Here is an 11,780-nt window from a genome sequence, read left to right as displayed (position 1 = left end):
GAATTACTGGTATTTGATAGTGAATTCAGGGACTAGTAAGAACCATACTGGCTCTGCAACAGACATAAGCCATTATTTATTAATAAAACCTAAATGGTATTATGTATCCATTGGTTTCATGACCAAATGCTTGTTTTGTCTCTTCTAACAATGAACAGAGTGACCCTAAAGATAGATGTTAGGAAATCACAATGGAGTTATTACAGCCAGAGTTTGTCTACACCCATCAATACAGAACAGAGAGGCTAATACCCTTATCTTTAATTTTCTATGCAAGAAGGCTCCAGAGGATCTGCTCTCATTTTAATTTCCTATTCACTTCTATGCAGAAGTGTTCTGGTTCCAGTAACAGTCAGGTCCTGAAATGGGAACCTAGAGATTATTTCAGTGCCCCAAAAGACCAGGCTAGTGGAGGAAAGCATCCACAAAGGTCAGCAACTCTACCTTGTTTCAGAGCAGCAGATGCCCAGTTGCTGAGTCATGCTGTGGCAATACATTGCTGATTGGTTCCTTGAGGCAGAAGGGATTTCCGTTGGATGGCAGAAGCTACCCATCACACCCACACCATGCTCCAGACAATATTAAAACCAGCTGTGAGGAAAGCACTTTCCATGTTTTCTCTGGGGTGGTTTGTTCTGGCAGTGTGTGGATAGGGCTTGGTGAGTGCTTGTTATCCTTTCTGCTGTGAAGTGCTGTAATGGAGTCTCAGGTGCGCCAGAACTTCCACCGGGAGTGTGAGGCTGCTATCAACTGTGTTGTGAATTTGGAGCTGCGTGCTAGCTATGTCTTCATGTCTATGGTGAGTCAGAGGTGTTCTTAGCTGAAATGGAAAATGGAAAATAAGACCCTATTACTCTAAATGGTATAACAAACTCTTGTAAAACTTTTTTGAGGTAGCTGAGGCTTCTTTGTAATAGAACTATAAATGCTTACTCAAAGATTGTAGTATTTCACCTGGGTAAATGCTTTTGCAGAGATGGAGTTGTACAAGAGTACTAAGGAAATCTGAGACTGTTTCAGAGGTGGGACTAAAACTTTGTTAACCCTGTAGGACTGCTATTGGATTATACCTATATGTGGTATTTAAAGCCCGTATGGACTGAGTTCTGCACTAGCAAAGATCTTTAATATCTCAATGCCTGGCTGGATGTGTCCATCTTGTACTTCTTCCCAGTCTTGCTACTTTGACCGTGACGATGTAGCCCTGAGGCATATGGCTCAGTTCCTCATGGAGCAGTCCCATGAGCACAGAGAGCATGCAGAGAAGTTCCTGCAATACCAGAACAAGCGAGGGGGACGCATTGTCCTGCAGGACATAGAGGTGAGGGGATGGGGAACTGTGACAAACTGGGAATGTTCTTAATATTTTCTCTGAATACTGTGTTGGTGCCTCAGTGTCCCCATGGCAGTTCTTAAGTATCTGGCAGAGCAAAGGGCCAGTGCACCTAAATGCCTGACACTCTGTCTCCTAGCAACTGATGGCCTGGGCCTCTCCCCTGCAAAGGCGCCAGCTGAAGGTGTTGGAGACAAAGGGATAAGGTGACCTCCTGGCCCGGGAAAGGAGCTGAGCAGAGAGGAGGGGCTGGAGGGGTGATTAGTCTGGAGCTGGCTGGGGAGGAGGAGTGAAGTACAGATGTAGGGGGTCTGGCTCACTGCCCCCCAGAATGGACCCGGCCGAGGGGTCCGGTTCGCTGTATCTACAAGCTCTGTTTTAGACCCTGTTCCTGTCATTGAATAAACCTCTGTTTTACTGGCTGGCTGAGAGTCACGTCTGACTGCGAAGTGGGGGTGCAGGACCCTGTGGCTTCCCCAGGACCCCGGCTGGGTGGGCTCGCTGTAAGAAGCGCATGGAGGGGCAGAGGATGCTGAATGCTCCAAGGAGAGACTCAGGAGGTGAAGACGTGTGAGCTTCTTGCCCTGAACAAGTCTGCTCCAAGGGAGAGGAGGCTCCCCAAAGTCCGGACTGGCTTGGTGGGGAGCAGTTCCAGAGCATTGCCCGGTGACTCCGTGACAGGAACACAGTCACTTCAGTGTAGTATCTGATCCATAAGATGCTCTAGGGACGGACTACTGGAATCAAAGCTGATGTATTGTACGGAAAGGGTTCAAATTCTGCTTGGGATCATACATTTCTGCTTTGTGTAACAAATTCCAATAGATGGACACACTATCAAGTCAGCTAGGTGATGGGCTTACTATGCAGGGTGTACCCTATGGACAGGGGACTAGAATGCTTGTGATGCCTCTTCTATCTAGACATAGGCATGAGAGGCATAGTGAGGGAATGAGCTTGGAGAGCTGTTGCTTAGTATTAACCTGTCCTGGTAGGCTAACTCAATTAGCTGTAAATGTCTTGAAATCACATAAAATATGCCTCTTCCAGAATTGTAGTATTGGTGTTGGTAGAGACTACTAGTAGCAAAGGGAATAATGACCTACATTGCAAAGGGACTACTGGCATATTGGCCATAACAATACTAGAGAATAGAGTGAAGAGCAGCAGGACAGATTTCCCCACTGAGGCCTAGACATTAGCAGAGCTAGAGCAGGTATGGGTTGTGACTAACCTTCTTGGTGGCTATTTCACAGAAGCCAGAGCGGGATGAGTGGGGAAACAGCCTGGAGGTCTTGCAGCATGCTCTGCAGCTGGAGAAGACCTTGAACCAGGCCCTGCTGGATCTGCATAAAGTGGCTACAGAGCAGAATGATCCTCATGTGAGTATAAGTTGGAAGGAGGAATGGAGGTTGTAGTCGGCAAAGTCCATTAACTCCCATTCTGAAAATTCAGATTTAAAAAAAAAAAATTCCTGTTTTTTGGAAAAAACAGCATGTTGGTAAAGGAACACTTTTTTTTTTCTGGAAAGTTACAACTATTAGTTTTGAAGTTGTCAAATCTTATCTTTTTCAGCTTCTGAACCACTCCATTTCAAATATTTTTGTCTTCTCTCCCTTTCTGGCCACACAGTGTGACAGAATGAGGTGTTTAAGTTCCCCAGTTTTCTTCCTTCACTTTCCATGCCACTTCTAAAATGGCTTCCATCACTACAGAAGCTATTTTTCCTCAATCCTTTGAGACCACAGAGGAGCACTAATTGGGGTGGGAATTAATATGGGGATATACCTGTAGCAGATAGGGGCTAAAGCCACACTTTCAAAGTGAGGGCCTAGTTCATGCACCTATATGTAGTAGTGTTTTCTGCCCTGCTCCCCCTTACATCAGTCAGAGTCCTGAAAGAAGTCCCTTCTGAATTCAGCAGCAAAATATCAATGGCTACAATTCTCATTGATAGGCTCTAGCTACTGCAACATGTTCTTTCATGGTTGCAGTTGTGCCTCATTAGAGTGAAAGTGGCCCAAGGGATTCCTGGACCTAGCAGGACAGGAATAACAGGAGAGGAGCCCTCCTGAAAAAGCCAATGCCCTAAACTGAGGGGGCAAACATGTAAAATTCAATGCAGTAGAAAACCAGAAGAAAGGTGAATGTAGAACTTCAATGAGGTAGCAAAACATGACACTTTTTCTAAATATGTCTGTACCCATGTCCTTTACAGTGCTCTTAACCTACTGCTGTGCAACAAATGAGTGGCATCCACTCTGGGATATTTCCTGCGTACACTATACAGAATGTTCCTGGTTGAATTCAAAGACTGTCACCAGTATGAAATCCTCTCTAATACTTCTCCATTGTATGGATTGTTTAATGATGACTTGAGGTGGATTTAGGGGATCTGATTCCATGTAAACTGCCATTGAGGTGTTGCACTCTTTTATGCTTCAAAATTTAAGGAAGAGAAATTTTTCTTCCTAGTTCCAGGATCCTCCAGTTCACTCATTCTACCTGCTTGTGCATAGTGTGTACAGTTGGTAAGCTAAGATCTGTGAGACTAAATGTCAGGTAGTCAGAACGCTAGCTCCTATGTGCTTATTAGGAAGGCTTAGGCTCTCTGGTTTCTTCTTTCTGAAGCTGTGTGACTTCCTGGAGACTGACTACCTGGAGGAGCAGGTGAAGGCTATCAAGCAGCTGGGAGACCATGTCACCAACCTGAAGCGCCTGGGAGTACCTCAGAATGGCATGGGAGAGTACCTGTTTGACAAGCTCACCCTGGGGCACAGCAGCTGAAGTCTGCACTGACAGCTGCAATGTGCAATTGAATATATGGGCCTTTCCATTCCCAAATCAAAAGATTTGAGTAAGTGCTGACAATAAAACTTCCTCATCTAGAATCTGTGTGGTGATTTTGGTGTATGCAATGGGATTTTGGACCACTTGGTTATCACTTGTCCTGGAACAAACAGGAAGAAAACTTCCAGTAAACTGAACTGGCTGTTTTGGATATTAAGACAAGGAATTGGGTAGAGGCAATATACAGTGATTCCCATGGTCTGGGCACCAGGGAGGGGAAGCCTTTCCTCTGCTTGCAACACATTTCAAATCTTCTACCTGAAACTCCACTTCAGAGGGCCCAAATCTAGACTTGTAAAGGCAATAGTGGTCTGCACCTTGTGGCTAAGGCTCTATCCTTATTTCTTCTTTCTATTCCTGCCTCTTTCTCTCTTCTTCCTCCCCACCGGTTCATGTGACAACCTCTCTTCCAAATAACTAATTTGTCAGCCCCTCTCTCAACATAATTAAAAAGTTTATCTTCCAAATGGAGGGTTTCTCACTGATGACAAACCACTTAGTCCTCCACCCAGAACTAACTACAGCAGACTCTCCAGCTGCTGAACTACTTCAGCCCTGGTTACAGGAAGAGAAGGAAAGTTGAAGTATGTAGATATGTTTGGGACAAAATCAGTAGTGGGTGACCTCAATATGTAGTTCCTGCACAGGTGCACTTCAGCATATTCAAATCCACAAGAAGGAAAAAAAAGGGATGGTGATTGTTTCTGTACAGGGATAATGAAAAAGGTGATCTAGTATCTCCTATTACAGTAGAGAAGAAAATTGTGGAGACGATAAGTGACTTGGATGGTTATCTGACAGTAGAGGGCTACAATACTAGCAAAGCTACTGTGTCTGGCAAATATGTATAAACATCACCCATTTGTTCCTGAAAACATCTTAATTCCTCCTCATAAGCTGTCAGAGGTGGAGGGAAAATACGCATGCCTGGAGTAACAACATTGGGGTTACGGTACCGCAGATCAGTCAATGGGATATGTACACAACTGATATAACTCTGGAGCTATGCTAGTTTACAATCGCTGAGGTTCTGGCCCCAAGTAGCTCCTGCAATTTCTTCACACTTTGGTAGTGGAAATTGAATCTCTGCCAAGAATTGGTTAAGGTTCTCTTGTAAAAGCCATAATTGGAGCTGCCCAGGAAAGGGCACTTCCATCCTTTGTGGAATTTTGGGTTCTTGAAAGAGTCTTCTGTGCTGAATGAGAAGCACAAGCCCCCCTCCCCAACAACAAACAGAACAGTTTCTAGCAAAAGGAATGGACCCTTGGACACCAGGGCCTGGGGAAAGAGGGGTATTCAGGGTGAGGAGCAGGCTGTGGGTCACTGTATCTCCAGTGAGTGGTGAAGTTGATACAGACTAAATGTCTGGTGTCTTGATCAACAGTGACTAGACACCAAAGTGGGATGAGTGGGGGGAACCACCTGGAGGCCCTGTAGTGAATCGGAAGCTGGAGAAGATTCTCAACCAGGCTCAGTTGTACCTGTACAAGCTGGCTATAGAGAAGAATGGCCCCCATGTGAGTATGGTGGCAGGGAAATGCACGGCAGCTTTGAAGAGGATGGTGGGAGTTGGGGGGCACTCTGCTCTGTCTCAGGAAAACTCTCTTGTACAGAAGCAAGGGTAGAAGAAAGATCTGGAGATATCACTCTCCTAAAGAGAACTCTCCCCTCTGGGGATGGGTGAAGGATTTTCTTGTGTAGGAGAGACTGTAAAACAACTTAGGATGTGTTTTCTTGTTTTCTGCAGTCCACCAGGGGCTTTCCTGCCCTCTTCCTCTTCTGTAGCTGAGAATCACTTCAGTCTTGCCTTATGCTATTTTGGCTAAACATCTTCCCTCCAGCTGCTTTGCTGCAGCAGAATCATCTCTGGTGGCCAGAGGCCCAGGAATGGGAGATGAGGAACTAAGATGGTGACATGCTTAGGCATAACCCCATTCTACTGCAACTGTGTCAGACTTCTTTGGGCATGTCGACAAGTTGCTTACTATCTCCTTTCCTTGGTGAACGACCTTCAAACTAGAGAACATTGTTCTCAGCTGTGGTTGTGAGAAGGGACATTTGCTAACAATACTAGTTAGCTCAAACATACAAGTGTCAACATGCAAGAGTCTAAGGGTTTTCCTCAGAGGACAGAGGGACAAAGATCCCATAACTCAGCATGACACCATAACCTTGCAGTGGTGAGCTATGTGTACTGAAATGCAAAGGTGCTATCCTAGGTGGAACAAATCCATCTTCTAATCTTTCTTCCTTTTTCTAGCTGCAGCTGTGTGACTACCTGGAGAAGCAGATGAAGGCCATCAAACATCTGGGAGCCCACCTCACCAACCTGATGTGCCTGGGAGTGCCCCACAATGGCATGGAAGAGTACCTGTCTGACAAGCACACCCTGGGGGAGAGCAGCTGAACAACGCACATGGGATGCTCTCCTCCAGAATAGTAAAGCTGGATCAATGGCCGTCCAAGTGCTGAGAATAAAATGTATTAACCTGTTGAAATCTCTAAGGTGTATTTTTTTTCTGGGGGTAGAGGGATGGGAATCACAGGGAGCATGACAGAGGTTGAGGAGGGCTGCTATTGGAAAGGCTTAGCCTAGATATACATGCCATGTGTGATCTCCTGGGGGAGGGCTAGGCAGTTGTATTACCCCTAATGTAATTTCTTTCTGGGTATTGTAGGAAGTGGACCAAGTACACTTACTCACACCTAGTGTGATATCCTTTATGCCAGGTCTAGGGCTGAAGGCTCTACAATGTCACTTTGTGGGTTGAGGGACAGAACTTCCATCCAGTCCCACACTCAGCTGTGTAGAAGCTGGGGTAAAAGGAGTGCACAAATGAGTAGTATCGTTATCTGACACAGGGAAGAAGCGTGTGTGGGGGTAAACAAAGAGCTGGCTTAGAGAAGTGACTGGAGACAGCGAACCCCCTGGCAGATGGACCTTGGCTTACAATTCTTATTGCTCAGCTTCCACTTGGAAGGGAAAATCTGGTGATGTAACTAGGAGTCACAGATCAATGAAGGGATATCTATTAATGTGCTGATTTCAGAACCATTGTGAAGCCACTTTCTGCTCAATTCTGTACCCTCAACACCAGTGGCTTCTTGGACATCAGATGGTGCTAACCAATCGCATCACTTTGTCTTTTTCTCAAACTAGCATGATCCTTCCTAGCAACATAACCCCTAGCACAGAGGATTTTTGTGATGCTGTGTGAAAATAAAAACAAGTGACTAAATACAGCTTCTGGAAAAATGTTCAATACACTCAGGCACTGAACCAGGGTGGAGGGGGGAAATGAAAGCTTACAATTTGTGTGAAATGAGGGTCAAAAGATAAGCACTCTGTCCTCATCAAATTATTTTATGCAACTTTTCTTTTGTTTACGTTCAAACTAAAGCTTACTAGAGAAGTGAAAAGGATAAAGCTGAAACAATGTGTTTTGAAGCTTCAGAATGAATTGTTTCAACAATGTCCCATGCAAATATTAAGGAAATTGATATCTTCCCAATATCTATCTCTTGCTTTTGTCTAATCAGGATTTTCTAACTGAAAATTTGAGTTACAAGAGGTGGGATCGTCTCTAGTTCTAAAGCTAGATTGCTGGGGAAGGAGTAATAGTGCTTTCTGTCCACGTGTGTGTAGGCATCAGGACCATATCAGCCTTGGTTTTTTAGCATTCAGGAGTGGAGGGGAGCCGACCACTGTGCGAGAAGCATCTCTTGCTGCATCCCTACCTCCTATGTCTGACATGAGGGATGTAGCAACAGTCCTGCGCCTGCCAAACCACGCCTCCAGCAGCTAAAATGAATGCTGCCAAGGAAAAATTAACCACGTTTTCTGTCAGTCTTGTTGCCTCTGCTCTTGAAGTTCCTTGCTGAATTTGCTTTGGGACACTTCTTAGCAGAGCCCATAGAGATTCCTCTGTGTCATGACAGTAGGGGCAAAGCAACTCTGGCAGCCCCGGTGGTGATAACTTGGGCACCAGTTTGCACCGGCCCGCAGGCCTATCTTTTTGCAGAGAAAGAGGTTTCCTGTTGGAGGGGCTCCATAGTTCAGTCTGAAGCTGTTCCCTCTCCCGGGGAGATAGAGAGGATGAATTGCACCTTTTCTAGTACCAGGCAAAAATAGTTGTGTTTCTGCAAAAGTCTGGGGTGCTGGGCAAGATGGCTGTGAGGGGGATATTTGTGTTGCCAAAACTCCGGAGCTTCAGTCACTAATGCATGTCTCAGCAGAATAAGATATTCAAAAGCACTTAAGTGCCATTTTGGAAAGTGATTTAGAAGCACATGTCCTAGTGCTTTTCAGTGAAACTCACACTTTTGAGTGCCTCAGTGACTCTTGGAGGTGGGACTTGGGTGCTTTTGAAAACTGATCTCATAGTGTCTAAGTAAACAGCATGACAGTAAAACTATTAGTTTGCTGCATGGTTCTAAACATACAGCTAGTTACCCAAGGTTAGGACACGCTAAGGAAGTGAGCAAATAAAACAATCAGCTAAGTGACTTGTTCAAGGAAAGTCCATAGCCCCCACCCTCCTCCTATTGTGGCTGTAATGACAACAGGGGATGTCATCTTGATGAGCCAGCCTCTCAGCTATGAACATTCTCTGACAGTCCCACCCACAATGCTGACTGGTGCCTTGCTGAGGAAGCGAATTTCCATTGGTCAGCATCAGCTGCTCATCACAAGCATTCCCTACTCTAAACAGTATTAATGCCACCTATCCTCAAGTACAAGTTCTGCTTGCCTTTGGGGGTGTGTTTCTGTTGTGACAGAGCTTTCCAATTTTTTCCTGAGCTGTTATAACTATTTTCTAGGTCCAGAGATGGAGTCCCAAGTGCGTCAGAATTTCCATGCTGAGTGTGAGGCTGCTGTGAACCACCTGGTGAACCTAGAGCTCTATGCTAGCTATGTCTATCTGTCTATGGTGAGTCTGTTGGTGCTGTGTTCTCTCCCCCCTCCCCCGCCCCGTTTATTTCTAGCTAGAGAGAGTGAAAATATGGAACACCTGCTGTGTGAAATCTGTGTGCTAGTAAGGAAATGGGCAGACTATGAAGTATTTTGGTGGTGTGCTGTGACAAACACAGTTGTAGTTGTAGCGAGGGGAAGTTCTTGAAGTGGAATGTCTTGGAATGTGGCCCTGTGGGGAAGGGGGAGACTGATTGTGCAATCTGGAGCAAGTTGTGATTACAAAGAACAATCTCTAGAAGCTTAGACTTCCCTTCTATTGCAGTTAGAGATGCTTGCATTGTACCTGGCTAAAGACAAAGAATGAAAGAGACAAGCTGGCTTGTTCCCATATATGGGGGCTTGATAAGTACCTTTTGATATTGACTTGCAGTAAACACCTGATGCATTACCTTTGCTGTTGTCTTCTATCTCTCTAGTCCTACTACTTTGAGCGGGATGATGTGGCCCTGAGGCATGTGGCCCAGTTCCTGAAGGAACAGTCTCATGAGCAGAAGGAGCATGCAGAGAAGTTCCTGACCTATCAGAACAAGCGAGGAGGAAGCATTGTCTTGCAGGATATCAAGGTGACCACTAAGGGTGCTTGCTGTTCAGTCTTGCTTTATAGTCCCTGCATCTTGTCACACTGTCTGGAATGGCTAATGACTGTGAGTGCTGCCTCAGGGCAGACACCCCAACTGGTGGTGTGATCTGGAAGTAGATTTCACTAGCCCAGTACTAAATGTGTCTTCCCAGACTACTACAGTAGCCTATAATGGAGTCAGACCATCCACTTGAATGCTCCAGTCTATCTTGTCATCTAGGCAAGCTGGACTGATGAATGGTCACTTATACCAACTATCCCAAAACATCCAGTCCCAAGAAACCCATCACTCACTTGGGTTGACTTGTACCTTAGATCTCACACCAGACAAGACTAGTCTAGTAACCCAGTCTAATAGTAAAGTTTTTTTTCTAATCTATTTTTTGGTTTATCTGCTTTAACATCTCAACGTGTACAGGTGAGTCCCAGTCTAGAATTCTTAACGGTAACATCTGTTACCATTAGCCAGTTTCCCAAACATATCTCAGGGATACTTAAAATAATTCTGGGGATCTCAGTCCTCTCATTCAGTTAGTCTGCTGTTAGACTCCAAACAACCCAGAGATGAAGGTTTTTTTCCCTTGTGTCCATATCTGTAGCTGCAAGTGGAAAACAAACAAACTGACAGCATCATTACCACCACATAGGCTCTTTCTCTGGCAGAGAGAGGCATGCATTTAGAGTCACTGATCATCCCACACAATGATCACTGTCCTTCAAAAGCACAAGGGTTAGTACTTGCCTGTGAAAACTCATTTGCATTCCACAAGGATTCTTTCTTGTTGGATGGGTTTTTCAGTTACAGGGGTGCATACCACAAATGTTTGCTATTCATCTAACATCCTATAGCTAAGTGATGTTAGTTTTCATGAAGTTTACATTCTTAATAAGGACTTTTATTTATACTAATACCCAAATGAACTGGCCTGATTTCCAGCAGTGAGTTTGAGGTCTCAGCTGACAACTAGGCTTTGGTTAGAGTTGGTACTTAGTTTACTGGCATCACATCTCAGATGTTTATTACTACTGCCTATTAGACAAGAGTAGGTGAATTTTTTTCCAGCCCCCATTTCACCTCTTAAATGAAGGAATCCAACTCTCCATGCAGAGTAGACACTATTCCCTAGCTGCAGTGGGAGTCAACAAGTGTCACATGGCTTTGTTTGAATTTGTACAGAAGCCAGAGCAGGATGAGTGGAGGAACAGCCTGGAGGCCCTGCTGTGTGCCCTGAAGCTGGAGAAGACTCTGAACCAGGCCCTGCTGGACCTGCACAAGCTGGCTACTGAGAAGAATGACCCCCATGTGAGTATAATGGCAGACAAATATAACACCACTGGAGCAGATGTTTGGAAGCACTTGTTCCTCTGGAGTAGTCTGGCTCTGGAAGCCTAGAGACTTCCCTTCCTCTCCCTCTTCTGGGGTGGGGGAGATGAAAACATAACCAGCTGATGCTGTGTTCAGTCTTCTGATCTGCCCAGAGATGCTCTTCTCTAGCAGGAGAGAGCCCTCTACTCTTTTGTCTCCAGGCTTCTGTCTCTCTGTGTGCTGGGGGGGCATGGGGTGGGTATCAAGTATTTGGAAGATCTGGGCTGGGAGAGGAAATCCATTGTTACTGTTGTAAACAATGTCTTACTGGATCTGTGCTTTAAATAGCTGGCAATGCTTTCCATCCTTTGACTACTGAGCTTCTTGCTCAGGGGGTGTGAGAAGCAATATTAACAACTGGAGCTCTCCACACAGAGCTGGCAAGTGGTGTTTCACGCCCTACTGACATGTGCCAGGGAGAGATGATTGAATTTACTCCCCCCCAGCTCTGCACTGAAATGTAATGGTATATAGTTGAACTGGAATGAATATGGTTCTTCCTTCCCTTGCTTGGCTGCAGCTATGTGACTTCCTGGAGTCTGACTACCTGGAGAAGCAGGTGAAGGCCATCAAGCAGCTGGGAGACAATGTCACCAACTTGAAGCGTCTGGGAGTGCCCCAGAATGGCATGGGAGAGTACCTGTTTGACAAGCTCACCCTGGGGGAGAGCAGCTGA

General features: G+C 45.4%; 2 protein-coding genes across 2 annotated transcripts; both read left to right on the top strand.

Moving 5' to 3' along the window:
• Positions 1 to 688: 688 nt before the first annotated feature.
• Positions 689 to 4,120, top strand: LOC127034177 (ferritin heavy chain A-like). The gene is made up of 4 exons (XM_050922751.1): positions 689 to 799; positions 1,175 to 1,321; positions 2,590 to 2,715; positions 3,965 to 4,120. The coding sequence occupies exons 1-4, from the start codon at positions 698 to 700 to the stop codon at positions 4,118 to 4,120; spliced, it is 531 nt and encodes a 176-aa protein (XP_050778708.1). The 5' UTR covers positions 689 to 697.
• A 4,892-nt stretch (positions 4,121 to 9,012) lies between these two features.
• Positions 9,013 to 11,780, top strand: LOC127034171 (ferritin heavy chain A-like). The gene is made up of 4 exons (XM_050922745.1): positions 9,013 to 9,114; positions 9,575 to 9,721; positions 10,916 to 11,041; positions 11,625 to 11,780. Exons 1-4 carry the CDS (start codon positions 9,013 to 9,015, stop codon positions 11,778 to 11,780), a joined length of 531 nt encoding a protein of 176 aa, XP_050778702.1.

The sequence above is a fragment of the Gopherus flavomarginatus genome, chromosome 14 (genome assembly GCF_025201925.1).
Source record: "Gopherus flavomarginatus isolate rGopFla2 chromosome 14, rGopFla2.mat.asm, whole genome shotgun sequence".
NCBI lineage: Eukaryota > Metazoa > Chordata > Testudines > Testudinidae > Gopherus > Gopherus flavomarginatus.
The sequence above is the reverse complement of the archived record's forward strand: the minus strand, read 5'-3'. Positions and strand labels throughout refer to the sequence as shown.